Here is a 21,282-nt window from a genome sequence, read left to right as displayed (position 1 = left end):
TGTACCTAATACTGTACGGCATGATGGGCAACTGATGCTTTAATTTATCTAAAGGAAATCAAAAATAAGAAACAATGATGTGTCCCTGCCTAACTCAGACATTGCATGACTTTAAGAGCTATAAAAAAACAGTTTAGATCACCTGTGGGCAAACTACGGCCCGCAGCCAGATCTGCCAGCCAGCCAGTTTTAACAGGCCCTTGAGGTCAAAAATAAATTAGTCAATATTCACCATATTCCATTTTGTTTGGTGCTGTTTTTTCTTACATTTCATTATTCATGCTGTTAGATGGCGCACAAACGTTTTACCACACTGACTACAAATTGTGCATTGAGCCACCTAGGGGAGACCCCACTGTCGGTCAGGGGCATCTCAGGTATCGCCAGACAAAAATTTTATTACGAGCAAAACCCGCTGCTCGTGCACACAGAATGTGCGAGTTGCACTATCTAGCTAGATTGTGTCACATGACACTGGCCACAAGTGTTTCATGTTTCTATGAGTGGACATTTAGTGATTTTTTTGTTACATGATCACAATTGAGAGGTTTTTAAATTGTGAGTAAAAAACGTGAAGAACATGAAGCCTAGTTCTAAAGAGAAACAGAAATGCAAGTACAGAAAGTATGATGACAGTTTTTTTTAATTTCGGTTTCACATGCACAATTGTGGACACTAAAGAATGTCCTCAGTGTGTTGTCTGCCTTAAAGTGTTGGCTGTTGAGAGCATGCTCCCCAATAAATTGAAGCATCAATTGGAAACTATTCACAGTAGCTTAATAAGGAAGCCTCATGAGTATTTTTCTTGCAAATTTAATGACTGAACAAAAAGCTGCTTTTTCTAACCAAACCACAGTCCCCAGGAAAGTTATTTTATCAAGTACCAAGTGCTACCAAGTAGCACAATGCAAAAAATCTCATACTATTAAAGTACCAAGGAATAAGCAACAGAGCTCTTTGAATTCTGCTTCCCTTTGCAATATCCTGTCTTTGTGAAGCTAGGTTTTCAGCACTTGCGGTTATCAAATCCAAGTTCAGATCAAGAGTCAATGTTGAGAAGGAGATACATGTTGCCATTCCAAAAATGCTACCCAGTATGCTACCAATTCTTTGGTGAATTATGTTAACATAATTTATTAAACAAGCCCACTTAGCCATTAAGAGGCACAAACAAAAATACATTGTATTTCTCCACCTTTTTATTTAGTCATTTTACCAAGATGTTGACTATTTTTTATTTTTTCAAATTGCTTGCACATTCAAATAATTTCAATAAAATGTGTTGCCAAGTATTTTTACTATTTTGATCAAATCTATTGGTTTTGAAAATGATTAAAACTAATAAAAATTGGATCAACTTTGTTTTTATTTTGACCCATCATTTCCTTTTCAAATGTATAAAATGTTGTAAAGTATTGCACTGCCATAGAACTTATTTTTGACACAGGGGAGGCATGTTGAAAATATGACAGGTCAAGGGAGGCATTGACCCAAAACGCTTGGGAATCCCTGCTTTACCAATTTGATTCACCAGTTAGAGTGGGTCCATCGTACTGTGAGGGAACCTGCGAAAAATTGAGTGGATTGAAGAAGCAGAAAGTTGACAGTGAATGAAGAGCGTGCATATAAAATTGCTAAATAAAGCAAGCTGCTCTCTGAAGGGGAGCTTTTGAAAGAGTGTATGATAGAAACCATAGATATTCTTTGTCCAGAGAGCAAGAACAAATTTGAGAAAATAAGTTTATCAAAATAAAAAGCAAGAGAAGACTTGGCTTGTGTGTTGAATGTCAAGTTTTATTCAGTTTTTTTTTTATATTCAAAATATTTTTTTCTCTAAGGCTATGTAACAGCAGTGTGAAGTGGCCCGCTATACAGTTTCAAAATTTTATGTGGCCCTTGGGCCAAAAAAGTTTGCCCAACCCTGGTTTAGATAGTTAAAAAAACACTTCTTCGTTATCAGCTTAGAATCTTTGTGTATGCTGTAAGTTTTTTTAAGTTTTAAATGTTTTAAACACTTCATTTTTGTAAACATAACACGTACGGGAAAATCACTTTCTCCTGTCTTCCTGTGGTGTGAAGCGGATCAGCAGGTCGCGGAGAAAATAGCGCCCCACTCACTGAGCTCCGTTAGAGAAGAGGCAGAACTGAGAGAGGGAGGAGGTACTGTATGGAGCTCAGCGAGACAGAATGAGCCATCTGCAGCCTGGAGTGCTTATAGGACCGAGCACATCTGCCTAAAATTAATCAAGCAACGAAAATCATTTCTTTTAACTTCAAAATTTTAATTGGCATTAAAATAGCTTTCTCACCATTTAGTTTTATTTTTGAAACCATCGTTAAACAAAACAGGTGCTTTTTGTACTTCCTCGTGACATTACACATGGCAAAATTATACATTTTAATCGATTTTAATACATTTCAGAACAGTTTCATTTATACAAATACCACAAGCGATTCTCTATTGTATTTCTGAATGTTATGTCACACAGTTTTATATTTCATATACATCTAAATAAGAACGTCAGGTGTTAGCATGAACTATTAGTAATCAATAATTAATATGAACAATTTCAATGTAATAAATTGCTGCCCCTTTTCCACATCTTGAAAAAAATATAAATTTAGAAGACTTTGTTCAAATATACATTAAATCTGACTATCAGAAAATAAGTAAAATACAAAATTTAAAAATAAAGAAAATTAGGATAAAATATAATAGGGTAAAATATAATTTAAAATATTATTCTAATTATTACCTAAAGAATTACCTAGTATTACCTAAAGAATAGGGTTTGTTACATGCTTTTTGTATCTTTTTTCAGAAATACAACAGGAGCACCAGAAGTCTCAGTGGCTTTCAAAATTAAATTATCATGGGTGACCTCAGGTGACCTGATTTCCTCTCGTAGTCCAAACATACTGGCAGGTTAATAGGCTTCTGGATAAATTGGCCCTGGTGTGAATGTGTGTGTTTGTGTTGTGTGTCTGCCCTGTGATGGACTGGTGTTATGTCCAGGGTGTATCCTGCCTTGCGCCTGTTATGTGATAGGCTCCAGCTCCCCTGTACTGGATAAAGAGATTAGAAAATGGATCTAACTATACACAGTGTTAGAAACCCACTATGAGATAGCAGCAGTTACTGAGGATACATTTTAAAGTGATGGCATAGGGAAATAGCTTTTCCACCTCTCTGGCACATCAGTATCCACAGGCTAGTTTGTTATTTAAGCAAATTGCCTCTAAATATGAACATCTTAAGATGCTGGCTCCGTGGATCATCTGCATCCAACACACAGTTCAATGCTAGCTACTGTACTACACAAAATCTAAAATATATTTATGTTTAACACATTTTGATTAATTTATGATTAAAATATGCATGTTCACACAGCTATCTGTGATTGTTTTATATATTTAAGCGTTTGCAAGTGTTTGTGCATTCCTTTTCTGCGCTATGTCTGGTTCATGTGCAACATGGACATACAGAAGAACCAGCAGTACCTTTCTACTGGAAAAACTGAAAATACATGTTCAACCCCATTAGTACCAGCTGAACCCAGAGTGAACCCGGTTTACGCAGTCAGTGTACACAGTCAGTCCAAATCCACATCCCTGCAGTGATGCCTTCATATAGACAAACTGTTCATACACATTCATCCACTCTACATACAGAAAGAGACTTATTACTGAAATTGTATGAGGGAGCAGAGCCTATCCCAGCAATCCATGGGCACAAGACAGGTACAATCGGGACGGGACTCCAGTCCATCACAGGACACACACTCACACCAGATTTAATTTTCCCAGAAGCCCATTAATCTACCAACATGATTGTGGGAGGAAGCTGGAGTACCTGGTGGAAACACATGTAAACATGAAGAGAATATAAAAACCTCATGCAGATACAGTAGAATCCTAGAATTGAATCCAGGGTCCCAGTGCTGTTGGGCAGCAATACTAACCAGTGTGCTAGCATGCCGTCTTCCTAGGAATTAACTACACAAAATAAAAACTTGCATGTACGCAATATACAATTTTATTAAGACAAAATGTGCATGGAAAACCAACAGAACTAATTATATATTTAAGAGACAATCTTTTTTAATTCTAGAGATTAGAAACAAACTCATACTCATCCAATTACACACTGTCCAGACCCAGAGCAGGAGAGAGACCTGTCTCTACCTTCCACATATACTAGAGCACAATGGAAACACAGCCCTTCACACAGTCTGCTCAGAGGGGTTTGATCAGCAGGTCTGCAGTCTGTGGTGTTTGATGAACATCTGGAGGAGTTTGTTCTGTCTCTTTAAAGACAAAGAATTCTGCCACCTTGCTCCATTAAGGAATCTTCTTCAATGTTTAGCTTGTACATCCCCATGTTCTGTAAGAACAAAAAAACACAATGAAGGGATCTAAAAATTGAACTCTTGCAAATTTTCATTGTTTTATTATTATTGTTATTTATTTAAAGATTCAGTTCAATTCAACTTTATTGTCATTAAACTTACACAGGTGCATAGTATAATGAAAAGTGTTTCTCATTAGTCACTCGGGTGCATTATATAAATAGGACAGAAGATAAGACAATAGACAGTAACACAATAGCAATAACAGTAACATGTAATAACATAACATAAATAACATGTAATCAAGTCATCAAAACTGTGCAAAATTCCGCAAACAGAGAAAATATAACAGGACAAAAACAGTGCAAGGTAATTCTTGGAACAGTGCAAAAATAGTATGGTTAAAAATAGTATGGTTAATTAATAAATATTAAATAATATTACGACCGGTACAGTTTTACTGGGCTATCGAGGGGACAGTACAATTTCGGCATACATGTGTGTGTAGTGGTGTAGGAGTACAGTCATTGTGGGTACAGAAAGACGTTAGGAGAGATCATAGTATGGTGGGGAAGTATGGAAGGGGAAGTATAGTATGGAAGGGGAACTCTGGGGAAGAAGCTATTTTTGGAGTCTAGTTGTGTGCGACTGGAGATTTGTGCATGACAGTGTTTATGGCTAATAATATTAATGCTTAAATCATATTTTTTTATGTCAGAGTACATGTATTCAGAAGCCACTGTCACAACTCTTCCAACAGACACTAAAACCAAGTTCTGGAGAAATGGAAATGTAGTGCCAATCCATGTGATGGATAACAAAACTGAACCAAGCAATTATAGACCAATAAAGTCTGATTTTTATTACATGGAAGGACAAATTATAAAAACTAAACTAAACTATAAAACTAAACTACATGGAAAAGTCAACAGGGATTTAGAGAAGGTAGGTCTTGCATAACCAAGCTTGGTAGTTCTTAACAAGCAACAATATTAATTAACAAACAATACATAGAGTATGATACCGTGTATTTACATTTTCAGAAGATTTTTAATAAAGATCAATATAAAATATTAATTCTCAAATTACATGCAAAGAGAATGTGTGTTTGTATTGAGAATTATTTAATAAATAGAGAAAGGAAATAAGATAAGAGTCAAGCTGCAGTGATGTAATTATTGGAGTACCACAGAGATCTGTATTAGGACCACTGCTCTTCTTAATTTATACCAATGATCTCTTCATGATACCAAATTAGTTGGATTAGCAAACACTGTGGAATCATCAAACAAAATTAAAAACATTAGTTAGAAATGAATTGACAAACACCTGGCAGATTATGTTTGTTTGTTGTTATGTTTGGCAGATACTGTTGTGAAGAGAATGATTGAGCCAGTTGGACAACAGACAAGAGAAAGAAAGGGACAAAGTAAAAGATGAGCAAGAGAGTGAGGAGCAGGATTAAACATGTCAGACAAGGAAATGAGAGGGGATGCTTTTCTTACAAGATCAAGTATCTTATATTTCTCATCACAGTTTTATTACTAGGCAAGGTGAGACACACAGAGATGAGGAGGACTTTAGAAAGATGTGTCTCAGTGTGTAGCCCTGTGGACCTAAATCCCACTTGCTCCCAATCCAAATCATGATCCCACCTGCAATTTTGATCCATACCTCACTCGGATCAAAAGGGGAACTGCAGTCCCACAATTTTAGACTGTTTTTTAAATATCCGTAACAAAATAAACTGATAGTATCTCAAAATTTCTAATTTCAAATTAAGTACACAATCATGAACTCTGTGGAAGTACTGCATGATTGCCATGTTGTCGAAGGCAGGCGAAAATCAGCTGGTCTCACCAAGGGCGAGAGCAAGATTTTGTGCAAATTGCACCATAAACCCAGCCCTTCCTTCTCACTAGTCGCTGCAAGTGAACAAGAAATTAAATAAAAATAAATATGAGTGTGTTTTAGTTGATTGGCAGGTTTCCTTTTTTGCAATACTTAAAAGAATCTAAAACATGTTGTCTTGTATGTGTCAGTCTTATTAAAATATTTAGAACTAACATAGTAGCAAAATTTACTTGGTCTAAGGCATGCCTCATTCTGAATCACAGACAATGATGGCAATATGGCACTACACATACATTGACACTTCATCTGTTTTGTGATATAAATTGGAGATTGTTATGATACGGTATCTTGTACTTGGTAGTTTCCTTATGATTTGAAATGCACTCATCATTGCAGATTCATTATAATCCCAAAATGTAAATAAAAGCATCACAGTTCCCATTTAATATACAGATCCAGCCATTCAAAATGCGTGGAGTACGCTGTGTCAAAACGTGGTGGGTGTGGCACATCATACCGAATGCAAATTGAAATATGATAATAGTATCCTGAAGCACCTTGTAAAAGTGCCAGGTGGAGCTAAAAAGTTTAACATCTCATGTACAACATTTGAGCTGGTGCCAGAAAATGCCCAGTTTTGAATCCTGGTCACTGCTGAGGGACAATCGTTTTCCAATTAAGAATTTAAGTTGTATACTCTTTAGATTTTTAATAATTTTAAACTGTGTATTACAGCATGTTAATAATTAAACATTCCAAAGTCAGTATATTTTATAAAAGTAAGATTGCTCAGTTGGACAAAAGTACACAACCTTCCAACTTCATCATAAATATTTTAATTATGCATAAATATTTTATGCATCAAAGTCTTTAACTTGGTAACGTACATGGGTTCTGGTTTTAACGTGCTTGTTCAAACATTATTAAGTTAAATTCTATACTTCATAAAAAGTTATAACGTTTTATCCTTTTCTAAGAATAAGTAGTAAGAACACCACTTGCTGTTATTGTAAAAAAATAAAAGTTGTACTGATTAAATACAACTTGATATTAATATTTATATGGAGATGTGCAACTAAGCAGCTAAAATATTTTGGAAACATATTTTGGACATTTTGGAAACATTTTGACATTTGTTTTTTTTTAAAAGCTTGTATTCTTCTTATAGTGGTAATGGAAAACATACTGCACAGTATGTTGAAACTGTACCATGAGAGTGAAGACGTGTTACACCTTCAAATAAGCCAGTGACTGTTGTTTACTATGATGAGACGAGGTTGTGTAACTGCGGAAATTATTCTTTACACTGAAGAGTTATAGAGCAGACAAGTTGTGTATCGCCTCATACACTTGTTAAAATGTTTCAATTTTGATGTGATACGGAAGGTATTATTAATAGTATTAATAATGAATGACCTTGGACAGGCTGTAAGCTCAAAGTATTACTGTAGTCCACTTTCTTTGTAAACGTCTGCATCAGTTTAACTCATTCACCCGTGATTACGTGAAAATATTTTGCCTGTCCTTTTCAGCTACAGCTTAAGTTGTAGCTGACTTCATGTTGGTGTAATGGGTTAGGCATATAACTCGCATGCTCGAAGTCAGTGGTTTGAACCTAGTTATCGCCATGAGTTTCTTTTAACAAATAAACATTTCTTTGAAACATTTCTAAATTTGACAACATGTTCAAAGCAAAGTGATTTATTAATAACAACGAATCATTTCAAACTGTTTGTATTTTAAAATTGTATTTTGTTCAAGGTGATTTGTCACTCACTGTTTTCACAACCCCACTGTTGGTTATATAATATAGACAGTTCTGCTCGGGGGATGGAATACATTTTCAGTGGCATGCTCTGTTGTCATTGTTGCTCTTTACCAGTATTCAAATGTCCTGTTTTTTCTTAACACTCGTTTTTCCGTAGTGTAGCTTTAAAACTCGAACACATACATGCCACAGACATACAGTGTGATGATGTATAGTTTTAAAGCCACTACAGTATAGCTTGTGGGAAATACATGTATTTGTCCTGCATCAAAGTTTAACTCATTCGGAGTGTTCTACATTACAAACTTCAAGCGTTTCATTTTGTCTATTTGTACAATAATCTACAACAATGTAGTTGAAAGGATAATGTCAAAATGTTTCCAAAATAACCACAAGTGAATGAGTTGAGGGATTTGATCATAATAGATCAATCATAACAATGACCCCTTGTTGCTCATCATGCATACCCAACTGAAAGAAGGACACTTAAATCGACACGTGATGGTTTTGTGTTTAAGCATTTCCTACTGGAAATCTTTTAAGTTAAACAAGGGAGGGGGGAATGGTTATTTTTTTACAATTGTAATCGAAGAACAGCCTTTCAACACGATGGGCAAATTATTATTTTTTTATTTTCAACAATTTAATCAAAAATAAGATACAATGACATGTTCCTGCCTAACTCAAACATTGCATGACTTTAAATGCTGTAAAAATGGTTTAGATAGTTAAAAAAAACACTTTTAATTAAACATTTAAAATACCTGAATTTCATAAAAGTTGTACTGATTTAATACCTCTCGATAGTAATATTAATATGGAGTTGTGTTACTAAGCAGCTAAAATATCACAAGGGGACATTTTGGAAACATTTGACGTTCTTCTCCTCTTTTTTTTCAGCATGGAATAAACCTATTACTTGTTCCTTTGCAGCTGACGCAGCTACCCACCGGAACTACAATGGTCTGTCATAAAGTGTGCTGCACCCAGGCTTTTCAAACCCCGATCAGAGAATTACTTTGTTTCTTACATAGCCGAATATATAAACATAGTCCACTATTATAGCTTGTTGTTGGCTGCGGTGTGAGTTTATCTGGATGAATTATTATAAGTGATGGTTTCATGATTTAGGATTTCTTCACGCGATTCTTTAAGTTAAAGGAGGGAAAAAAGAGGGCTGTACTGTCACCGCGCTGCAACCGGCTTGTACCATCTGTATGCCTGCCGTTCGTTACAATATTAATGATGAATAACCATGGACGAGCTGTAAACTGAAGAGTTAGAGAAGACATGTTGAGTCTTGTCTTTTCAGCTTGGAATTAAAGATATATTTTTTACATAGCTGGACGAGTAAAAACTGGATTAATAACTGGGGTAAGAAAAGATATTTCACACATACTTTGAAACCACACAGCTTTTGAACAGAGGGTGGCGAGACCTGGCTGGGGGGGGTATTTTGATTTCACTGCGCGAACCTATTATTACAATACTTTAATGAGTCCCTGAGGCATACCGTTCAAATTTCAGAATTATAAAAAATAACTCTCTGCACAAGAGACAAAAGGTACCTTTTGACAAGTTGTGTACTGCTTGCAAAGTTGCAGATATTGACAAACAGCTAATTTTGCTTGAAGAATTTAAAATTTGTCTGTACTGTAGCTTTTTTTTAATTGAGCAGAAAGTCACCTTGCTCTTACGACAGTAAGTATAAAGCAAGTATGTTTGTAATTGCTATTCTTACATTTTGTATTCAGTAACATATCACTTGCTTTATACAGTTAAGCAGAGTTTGTGTTAACACATCACACCCTTTGAATGGGTTTTAATCAACTTTGTCAGTGAAAAAAATAACCGCAGGCACTTTTCCTTCCCCCCTGGTGCGAGGTGACAATGCAGGAAACGGGTTTATTATTTTACTGGGAGTGTCAACATTTAGTGAGCACCAGAGCAACAGTGAGACTAACACAGTGAAATTACTGAGATGGGCAGTTTTAGTAAATATGTTGACAATGGACAATTATATCTGAATTTTTGCAAGATCAAATTGTATCTAGCTGTGAATCAGCTACGTGACCTTGCCCCCGTGAAATTGTGGGAAAGAGGTTTAGTGGGCAGTTTAGTGACTATAGAGTGTTTTAATACACTGTACAGTATAACAGTATAAAGCAAGTATGTTTGTAATTGCTATTCTTACATTTTGTATTCAGTTTGCTTCTGTGTGTTAGCTGGTGGGCAAACGTTTGAGGTGAAAATTCTTCCACAAGGAGTGTGTACCTTTAAAGCAGAGAAGAACGCACCAAACCTTTTTTCTCTTTGACACTTTCTTTAGTCATAAAGGTGGGAAGATGCCTCCCCCCTCCCCCTTCCCTCTGCCTGCCTCACCTGTTCTCATTTTTAATTATTCTGTGTCCGAATTGCAGCGCATGAAAGAGAGTAGGGAGAAACAGAAAAAAGGTGAACCCTGTTTTTTTTATAGTCAGATTTAACATACGTTTGAACACAGTCTTAAATTAATGTTTAATGTTTAATGTTTAATTAATGTTTAATTAATGTTTTTTTTCACAGTAAGGTGAACCTTATGGGCGAGGAATGTCCCCACCTCGTGTACGACTACGCCACCTAGCAGTATACACGGGGTGCTAGGGCCCCTCTACATTACCACAGGTTCTGTTTATCTCCTAGAATCACCAATGCACACACAGACCAGTGACAAACATTTGTATTGTATAAGTGCCCTTTTATTTTCTACATACATCAACACAATCTACTATTCTAAGAAGCATTAAAAAGGAACATCCACAACAACCAGAAAATAGTTTAAAGGGGCACAATGAAACCCAGAGGGACAACATTCTATTCTTCTGTAAAGTACTGAAGAGAGGCCACTACCACATTTTGTTACGATCCCTGCCTCTCGGCAACGGAGGAGGCAGAAGTAGGTGTAGCCCCTATCCATCAGTTCACCTATCGGTTTTCCCATTCACCACCACACCCCCGTCTCATCCTACTTAAACACCTGTCCTTCCCTACCTCGTTGCTCAGTATTGGTTTTCCCTATCGAGCTTCCTGGTTGCGCTTCTTCTACTCTGTGTTTGTCTTGGATTTCGGCTTACGGTTTTTCCCTTTGGACTTCGGCTTTTCGGATCTCGGCTTGGATTGGTACTTTCGCTCTGTCTTGGATAACTGGCTACCTCTGGATTCTCGGATTGCTCTACGGACTACGACTTCGGATCACACTTTGGCTTCGGTACACATACCCTTTCGGATATCTTCCTCCCCCTGGACTCTCGGCTCGTTCCTACGATTACGGTTTACTTTCGGTTTACGACTTGGCTTTGTTCGCTCCTGCAAGTGGGTTCACTCACTAGTTCGGTCCCTATTACCGAACTCGTAACAGAATACTGAGCCATTTAACATGGACCCAGCGGAGCAACAGGAGATTCGCACGGCTTTGGATCAGCACGGACAAGCCTTACTCCAGCTCCAGGCTTCTGTCCAACAGATCTCTGCGCACCTGTCTGCAATGCCGCCCATCGGCAATCTAGGAAGCAACGCTGGAGCTGCCGCTTCGGCTCCACCCCCGCCAGCTGCTACACCTGCCCCTCGGCCTCTTCCACTAACTCCACCTGACAGGTTTGACGGCAACCCTACGAAATGTCGGGGCTTCTTAGCACAGTGTGCGCTGGTTTTCAGGCTCCATCCGGAAACCTTTTTTTTTCCTCAGGACAAGATCGCCTTCATAGTTTCACTGCTAACCGGCCGCGCTTTGGAATGGGCTACTGCTCTGCTTGATCACGAGGCTCCTGAAATTCAGGATTATGATCTCTTTTTAGGAAAATTTAAGGGGGTTTTTTGTGATCCTGTAGTTGGTCAAGACACTGCCTTCCGCCTCTCCTCCATCCGCCAGGGCTGCCGGTCTGTACAAGACTATGCTATAGATTTTCAAGTAGCAGCAGCGGAGACTCACTGGAACAACGAGGTCCTAATTTTTTTTTTCCGTCAAGGACTCAGTGAAGAAATAAAGGATCGTCTGGTAAATATGCCGCAATTGGGCAGTACTTTGGAAGAAGTAATATCACGAGTATTGGAATTGGATATCAGAATTCGTCAAAGGAGTGCTGAAAGATCTCGGACCTCAATATTAAAGGCTCCTCAGCTTTCTCCTATCAGATCTTTCGACTCAGATCAACCTAGGGAAGTAGCCCGAACCCAGTTAACCCCGGAAGAACGAGAGAGGCGCCAACGAGAGGGTCGCTGCATGTACTGTGGGAAATTAGGACACTTTAAAGCGGCCTGCCCTGCCTCATACTCGTCCTTGAGGCGCAGCCCCCCTTCTCAAGTTCCTAAGGTGAGTGAGATTTCTCAATCCCCTCAGTTTTCCTCTGGATTTTTTATTCGTTCTACACTATTCTGGGGTACTGAAAGGAGACCTCTTCTAGCTTTTATAGACTCAGGGGCGGCAGGAAACTTTATTGATGCCTCCATCGCTCAAACTTGGAAATTACCTTTGACCCCGGTGACTACACCACTTCGTGTTCAATCGATCGACGGCTCCCCCGTATCTCCAGGACTCATTAGATGGCAAACTGAAATTATAAGTTTGCAGATTGGCGCCACCCATGTGGAAGACATCTGGTTTTATCTCCTTGAGACCCCAACACATCCTCTGGTGTTGGGCTTTCCTTGGCTACAACAGCATGACCCTAACATTTCTTGGTCCCGAAAAGAAATTTTAGCTTGGGGACCCAGATGTATTAAAGACTGCTGTCGTCTACCAGTACGAATTGCACTCACGGCGACATCCCCTTCAGGGGTTCCTACCATACCCCCTCAATATTCCGATCAACAGGAAGCCTTTGATGAGCAGGAGGCCTTGACCCTCCCACCTCATCGACCTTATGATTGTGCCATTGACCTTCTGCCAGGTACTATCCCTCCTAAAGGTCGTATTTTTCCACTCTCCAGTTCTGAGTCTGAGGCCCTGAAAGTCTACATACAGGATTCTCTGAAAGCTGGACTTATACGTCCATCCACTTCACCAGCATGTGCCAGTTTTTTTTTCGTGGAAAAGAAGGATGGTGGGCTTCGTCCCTGCATTGACTATCGTGGTCTCAATGAGATCACAATCAAGAATCGGTACCCTTTGCCTCTAATTCCAGCAGCACTTGAGTCGGTGCATGGAGCCAAAGTCTTCACCAAACTGGATTTACGAGGGGCCTATAATCTAATCCGCATTCGGGAAGGGGACGAGTGGAAGACGTCCTTTATGACTACCCATGGACATTACGAATATTTGGTCATGCCCTTTGGTTTGGTTAATGCCCCAGCGGTGTTTCAGTCTTTTATTAATGACATCTTTCGTGATCTACTACAAAGATTTGTCTTGGTCTATCTAGATGACATTCTAATTTTTTCTGATTCCTTCCAGGATCATGTTCTCCACGTCAGAGAAGTACTCTCCCGGCTCATCAAGAATAAACTGTATGTCAAACTGGAGAAGTGTACCTTCCATGCTTCAAGGATTCATTTTTTAGGTTATGTCATCTCTCCAGAGGGTGTGGAAATGGATTCGAGTAAAGTCTCGGCGATTACTGATTGGCCCACACCCAAGAACCTCAAACGCATTCAACGATTTCTCGGCTTTGCTAATTTTTACAGGAAGTTTATTCGAAACTTCAGGTCGGTGGTCACTCCCATAACCTCCTTGACCCGTAAAAGACCAAGACAAGGCAAATGGACCCCTCAAGCTGAAGAAGCATTTCAGCGTCTGAAACACCTGTTCACAACAGCCCCCATCCTAAAACACCCTGATCCAACTTTGCCTTTTGTAGTCGAAGTGCCATGGTGTGGGGGCTGTTCTCTCTCAGCGTCATGGAGAAAAACAGATTCTTCACCCCTGCGCCTTCTTCTCCAAGAAGTTATCCCCTGCCCAAATGAACTATGACGTGGGTAACCGTGAGCTCTTGGCCATTAAGCTGGCATTGGAGGAATGGAGGCACTGGTTAGAGGGTGCTCATCACCCTTTTTTGATTTACACAGACCACAAAAACCTGGAGTATCTGCAGTCGGCCAAACGTCTTTGTCCTCGCCAGGCTAGGTGGTCCCTTTTTTTTTCCAGGTTTAATTTTTTGATCACCTATACTCCAGGTTCTAAGAACGTCAAAGCAGACGCCCTCTCGCGGATCCATGACCCCCCTGAGGCCGAATTGACCCCAGAACCCATCATTCCATCTGGTAAGTTCCTGGCTGCGGTAAGATGGGACATTGAGGTGATTGTCCGACGAGCCTTGGTTGGGCAGAAGGTACCTCCTCAGTGTCCTCAGGACAAGTTATTTGTCTCTCATCCTGTCCGATCGGCAGTTTTACAATGGGGTCATGACTCCCGCTTCGCTGGACACCCTGGAGTCCACCGTACCTTGGATTTCATCTCCAGAGACTTCTGGTGGCCAACTATGGCTAAGGATACCAAGGAGTATGTCCAGGCCTGCGCTATCTGTTCCCAAATGAAGTCTTCCTGAATGAAGGCAGCGGGCCTACTTCAACCCTTACCCATCCCGGATCGTCCTTGGACCCACCTCTCAGTAGATTTTGTTACTGACCTTCCACCCAGCCATGGACACACAACTATTATGGTAGTGGTAGACCGTTTCTCTAAATCTGCTCATTTTATTCCCCTACCATCTTTACCTACAGCTCGAGAACTAGCAGAATTGTTTGTACAACATATCTTCAGATTGCATGGCATCCCTAAGGACATTGTTTCAGATAGGGGCCCTCAGTTTGTCTCCCGGTTTTGGAGGGCCTTCTGTAAGTCACTGGGCGCCTCAGTCTCACTTACCTCAGCTTACCACCCTCAGTCCAACGGTCAGACAGAACGCATAAATCAGGAACTGCTGACCTATTTACGGACTTATATCTCCTCTACCCATGATAATTGGGTGTCCTTGCTCCCATGGGCTGAGTATGCACACAACTCATTGTATACTACTTCTACTGGCACGTCTCCATTTAAGTGTGCCTTAGGTTATCAGCCTCCTCTGATCCCTGACTCCCACCCCAACACAGAGGTCCCTTCGGTTCAGGACTATATCTCTAACCTGAAGACCTTCTGGAGGAAGGCCAAAGCCACCCTTCTTCGCAGCTCAGCTCAGCAGAAAAAGGTAACTGATCGGCGCCGCCGGATCCCACCCAGACTTCGACGCGGTCAGTTTGTTTGGTTATCCACTCGTAACCTTCCTCTTAAGCAACCTTCTGGCAAGCTTGCTCCCAGGTACATTGGTCCTTTTCGTGTCCTCGCCCAGATTACCCCTGTAACTTACAGACTGGCCTTGCCTCCTACCCTTCGGATCCATCCTACCTTCCATGTTTCCCTCCTTAAACCCTTTCACAGATCCACCCTGTCTAAACCACAACAAAAACCCCCACCGCCTCGAGTGATTGATGGACTCCCTGCTTACAAGGTCAATAAAATCCTGGATTCCCGATGGTCTCGTGGAGCCCTACAATATCTCGTCGATTAGGAAGGCTATGGTCCGGAGGAGCGCTCTTGGGTTTCGGAGAAGGATATTCTGGATCCAAATCTCATCAAAGACTTCCACCTTAACTTCCCGGATCGTCCCGTTAGGGCGTCAGGAGCCGCCCGTAGAGGGGGGGGTAATGTTACGATCCCTGCCTCTCGGCAACGGAGGAGGCAGAAGTAGGTGTAGCCCCTATCCATCAGTTCACCTATCGGTTTTCCCATTCACCACCACACCCCCGTCTCATCCTACTTAAACACCTGTCCTTCCCTACCTCGTTGCTCAGTATTGGTTTTCCCTATCGAGCTTCCTGGTTGCGCTTCTTCTACTCTGTGTTTGTCTTGGATTTCGGCTTACGGTTTTTCCCTTTGGACTTCGGCTTTTCGGATCTCGGTTTGGATTGGTACTTTCGCTCTGTCTTGGATAACTGGCTACCTCTGGATTCTCGGATTGCTCTACGGACTATGACTTCGGATCACACTTCGGCTTCGGTACACGTACCCTTTCGGATATCTTGCTCCCCCTGGACTCTCGGCTCGTTCCTACGATTACGGTTTACTTTCGGTTTACGACTTGGCTTTGTTCGCTCCTGCAAGTGGGTTCACTCACTAGTTCGGTCCCTATTACCGAACTCGTAACACATTTCTTCTTAATATCGGTGAAAGTCGTTGATGGCTGGAGGTGAACAACCACTTTAAGGAGAGGGGTATCACCCAGTTCAATTTCCCTGTCTCCGTTCAGGTAACACTCGAAATCCTCCCACGAGCTGTACTCTATTTCCGCTCAGTTTGTATCCGTTAGTTGGGCCAGGTTCTTTGTCCTTTGCCTTCAGGTATTAAAAAGTCTCTGTACAGTACCTCTGTTACAATGCCAATGTCTCCCGTAGTTGTCAATTCCTGGATTAATAGGTTCTTTGGGGCGCCCCTCCTCAAAGTTCTCTGCAGTCGCCCCCCTGAGTGAGAGGCAACATTGACACCACCCTGGAAATCGACATAACCTAATCACCCAGCCTTTAACTGCCTCAATGGCCCATATCCTGCAACACTAATCAACATAGCCCAACCAATCTCCACCCTTTGACTGTCTCAATGGCCCACATCCTGTGACATTTTTACAAGATGTGGAAGCGCAACAATGTATTACAGTGCGAATTGTAATACAAATGATTGATTACTTATAGTTTATGCACCTGACGCCTGACTTTATTTAGATTTATATAAAATATTGAACTGTGACAAAACAGTCAGAAATACAGTCGGCACCACCTCTTCTCTGACTGAACTCAATGGGCAGTGCGCGATTTTCTCAATCACCTGCTAATTCGTTTCACACCACGGGAAGACAGGAGAATGTGATTGTACTGTATCTGTATGAGATGCGTGATACGTTTACAAAATTAAGTGTTTATTTAAAAAGTTAAAAAAACTTACAGCTTACACAAACATTCTAAGATGATCACAAGGAGAAAAATCACCTTTTTGTCGTAGATTTTGTGTTTTAACTAAACCGGTTTTTATGGGTTTTAAAACCATGCAATGTCTATTTGAGGCACACGTGTTATTGTTTCCTATTTTTGAACTTCTTAAAATTAAAAGAATCGGTTGCCCATCGGGCCATACAATATTACGTTACATTTTAATGTTTTTGAGAGACTTCAGAAGGCTTCAACTGATGCATAAAAAATATAGCATAATGCCTTCTCGTGTTATGAAGTCACTTCCACCTGGGATCCACTTTTTCAACCTAAAGTTTCTAAAAATGCAACCAGATAATAGATATTGTTTAAACAAAAGCTGTGAAAGTTTTCACAAATCGCGATCTTAAAACCTGTGGGTTGCAGGCTCTGTGTCATTTGTTCACAAAGTTATTGACATCTGAAACATTGTGTCTCATAAATAGGTATTTTAATAAGCGAAGCTTATGAAAACCGAAGAAGAAAATGACTCTGAAAAAAGATACAAGAAGCTTGAAATTATTATTATTATTAAATTAATACTGTAAATAATGACCAGACACATTATTATAGTTTCAGTGGTATTTTTAATACCGCTTTGTAATTCTTGATTCTAATTACAATATATACAATTTCGTTTTAAGGCTTGAGGCATCTGTTAAATTGTCCCACTGAATAAAGTGTTTTGAATTAAACTGGTTGAACAGTTGACAGTAATCACGTTTGCTAATTCACGTTTTTATTTCATTATCAATATAACTTAACATTGAATATGTTATAATATATATACTAAAAAATGTTAATATAGTGTACATAATACTCCATCATGAATGAATGAGTTAAATTAAAAATAAAACGTTTACAAAGAAAGTGGATTGCAGTAATACTACCAGCTATACTGTACAAATACATATATTTAGATCCATAAATTAATATCGTTACTGTTTTCTTTAGATAACCGATTCCATATTATATTCCCTATTTAGCGGTTTCTAAAAAGTATGAGGTTTTTTACTGCGATAACGAGTGCAAGTATTCATAGAAAAGGTTAATCACTTAGCTCAATTAACTTTGAACATGTTGTGATACGTAGAGATATCAACAAATTCAATAGTGTCGATAATATTTACTATTTTAGTTTTTCATAGAAATGTTTATTTGTTAAAAGAAAACTCATGGGGAAAGCTGGGTGTGAACCCCTGATCTCCAACATGTAAGTGAAATACCTAATCCATTTCACCAATGCACCGCTTGGCACCTTAAGCTATAACTGAACAGGGCAGGCAAAAAGTTTCCAAGTAATTGTGGATGAACGAGTCAAATTGATGCAGATTTTTACAAAGAAAGTGTACTACTGTGATAATTTAAGCTATATGAATATAATTATATTGTTATAAATTTCTTTAGATACGCGATTCCATATTATATTCCCTATTAATCAAATTCTAAAAAGTATGCGTTTTTTTGAAGTATAGAAACTTAATATAGTCAGAAGGAGCATGTAAAAACTTTTCCAAAATAACCACAGTATGCAACTGAATGAAAGACTTAAAAGATTTAAAAGATGCTTAAAATGTTTAGGGAGAAAGTGGAATACTGGTGTGTATTTATTCTTTAAACTACCAATACCAGCCATATACAGTTTACATAATATGTTTATGTTCCTAAATTTAGTTTATGGCCTTCAGATGCGTTATGCTCCTCTTCTTTTTATGCTCAGCTACTAAAATTTCCCTTTAGTTGTAAAATTCCATATTAATATTCAATATTAAGCGGATTTAAACATGCGCAGTAAAGAGATTAAATGAAGCAATTGTTGCACTAAAAACCAATGCACCACGTGTGCCACCTGTCGGTCATTTTGGCCATCAATCACGTACTGCCGTATAACGCGGTGAACTGTAGATCATTTCGCACGGTACAGGGTTGTACCATGCATTTTGAATGGCTGCATCTGTAAGTGGAGTGGTTGAAAATGTTAACAAACAACAAACCTTGGCATTTAAAAGGTGTAAAACTATTTTGTGTTGCACATGATGAGTGTGTAGATATAAACAATGTACCGCCATTATCAATTCTTGTGAGATACTGTGGCTGAGGTGGAATTTGAGAAGAGCTGTGCTGCCCAAAACCCATGAATGGCACAACAACAGGGGAAGATGTAGCTAAGATGCTTATTAATCATTTTGAGGAAAGAGGAAATGACAGAAATGAAATATTTTCTGTGACGACAGACAGTGCCCCTGCCATGGTAGGAAAACGGATGTGATATATGATAAATCTTTCTAGTATTTCTCCAAAGCATGGATATCATGTCACTCAAACCACTGGGGTTTAAGCCTCTAGGTACAGAGAACACATTTGCAGTTTTCCAGGGACAATCCTGCAGGTCTGATAACTACTTTGTATCTAAGGTACTTTTTGGAACTTTTTCCTGAAATGTAACTTAGTTGTTTAAAATGTTAATGCTGTGTTTAACTTAAAGCTTTAATAGCTTGGATGAATGGCAGCTCCTCAGCAAAATGATGAAGAAGTATCCACCTAAATTAAAACATTACCTTTTATAGCTAATATAACTCAAAGTATTATGAAAATAAGAAATTGCTACAATGTTAATAAATTAAACACATAGAAAATAATTTGTAATGTGAAAACATTAAAGAATGGAAATGTCATTTTTAGGGTTTGACATAAATGAGGAATGCTTATTCAGGGGCTTAAGTTTATACTTTCAGCTAATATACAAAGAAGGCATTGTAGCATTCGAACTTCATCAACATCACTGTAAATAAACAATTATCCAATTCAGGGTCACAGTTACCCAGAGCCTGTCCCAGGAAGCACTGGACACAAGGCAGCACTGAACCCTGGACAGGATGTCAGTCCATCAAAGGGCACACACTCATACCAGTGCCAGCTTTCCCAGATGTCTATTAACCTGCCAGCACGTTTGTGGACTGTGGGAGAAACCTGGAATACCTCACAAACATTTAGAGAACATACAAACTCCACAGAGACAGCACCCCAGATTCAAAAGAGATTCAAAGATGAGAGATAAACAAATTGATAAATATTGCAAACCTAACTTACTTCCATAGCTACTTCCTTTCAGATGTATATAAAATATTAGAAAGAATGGAGGAATATAAGAGATAAGGGTAAGATTCAAGTGGAAAATGGAGACTGGCACTCCCATAGCAAAAGAGGAATCTAAAAATATTCAAACCTGCATAAATCCAATAATTCACCTTCCTGGAGAGAATCAATAGAAACTGGTTAAACCTGCACAGACCTAGTGTTCAAATCTGCAAGGACTATATGATTGAAATTTCTAGAAGAAAATTACCTACAGAATTAAAAATCAACAACATATACCGTTTTTAAAAAAATGGGAAAGGTTGTGTTTTGACCATCTCAGTAATCAGATGTTTACAAAGAGCCCAAAGACAAGAACTTGTATAAAATTAGACAAAAAAATCCTTTTTATATGTCACCCTTCTTTTTTATTTTTTATTTTCTAGCTGTTACATTTTGATGCATGTGAAAAACAGAATGCTGTGAGACTTAACATATCTAAAAAAAAACAATAAAAAGAAATCACCAGTGTTCACTTACTCTAGTTTTGTTAATTTACAGTTGGGATCCCTCCGAGCTGCAGACAGCAGTTCCACTCCTGAATACCACAGGTTATTGACACTCAGATCCAGCTCTCTCAGACTGGAGTGTTGAGACTGAAGAACAGAGGCCAGATCTTCACAACATCTCTCTGTTAGTTCACATCCACACATCCTGCAGACAAAAAGACAGGAGCACAGCTGAACATCTGCACGGTTCATCCACATCCTTCTTTCCAAATCTTCACTCCAACACCCAGCTCAGCAGTAATATACAACATCATGTCATTATCATCGCAGAGTATCCATGGATGAGGATGATGAAGATAACGTCTTTTGAGCTGCTTCAAATTCTGGATTCCAGAAGGAAGAAGAAAGATTAGAAAAAACTGTCAGCAAGTGAGACAGTGGGAAACAGGGAGACACACAGAGCTACAATGGTTGGACTAGGAAAATAGAATAAGAGACTGACTTTTAGCCATAATAGAAATTGCTTCACATTTTATGGTGTCTTGTTAAAGTTATAGCTTTGGTTGTTATTCTTCACATGGTGAAATTAATACAAAATGTAAATTAACAACACTGGAGTTAGAGAACTGGAGATTTTGATTGCTATTTGTTGATGTGTTGAGGAAAACAATTGTAGATTATGCCGGTTCAGGGACGCCAAATATGTAATCATAGTGGCTCTCTGAAGGCACCAGTTCTGTAGGGTTTGGGCATTTAC

General features: G+C 39.1%; 1 protein-coding gene across 1 annotated transcript in view; it reads right to left on the bottom strand.

Annotated features, from left to right (window-relative positions):
• Window positions 1-3,430: 3,430 nt before the first annotated feature.
• The window catches only part of LOC138223914 (NLR family CARD domain-containing protein 3-like), a 296,882-nt gene continuing 279,030 nt past the window's right edge, over window positions 3,431-21,282 (bottom strand). The window contains exon 4 of the mRNA XM_069180101.1: window positions 3,431-4,384. Within this exon, the coding sequence (XP_069036202.1) occupies window positions 4,363-4,384 (22 nt within the window). The 3' untranslated portion in view covers window positions 3,431-4,362. The remainder of the gene's footprint in view (window positions 4,385-21,282) is intronic.

Source organism: Lepisosteus oculatus, chromosome 18 (assembly GCF_040954835.1).
Source record: "Lepisosteus oculatus isolate fLepOcu1 chromosome 18, fLepOcu1.hap2, whole genome shotgun sequence".
Taxonomy (NCBI): domain Eukaryota; kingdom Metazoa; phylum Chordata; class Actinopteri; order Semionotiformes; family Lepisosteidae; genus Lepisosteus; species Lepisosteus oculatus.
This window is presented reverse-complemented; position numbering and strand designations above follow the sequence as displayed.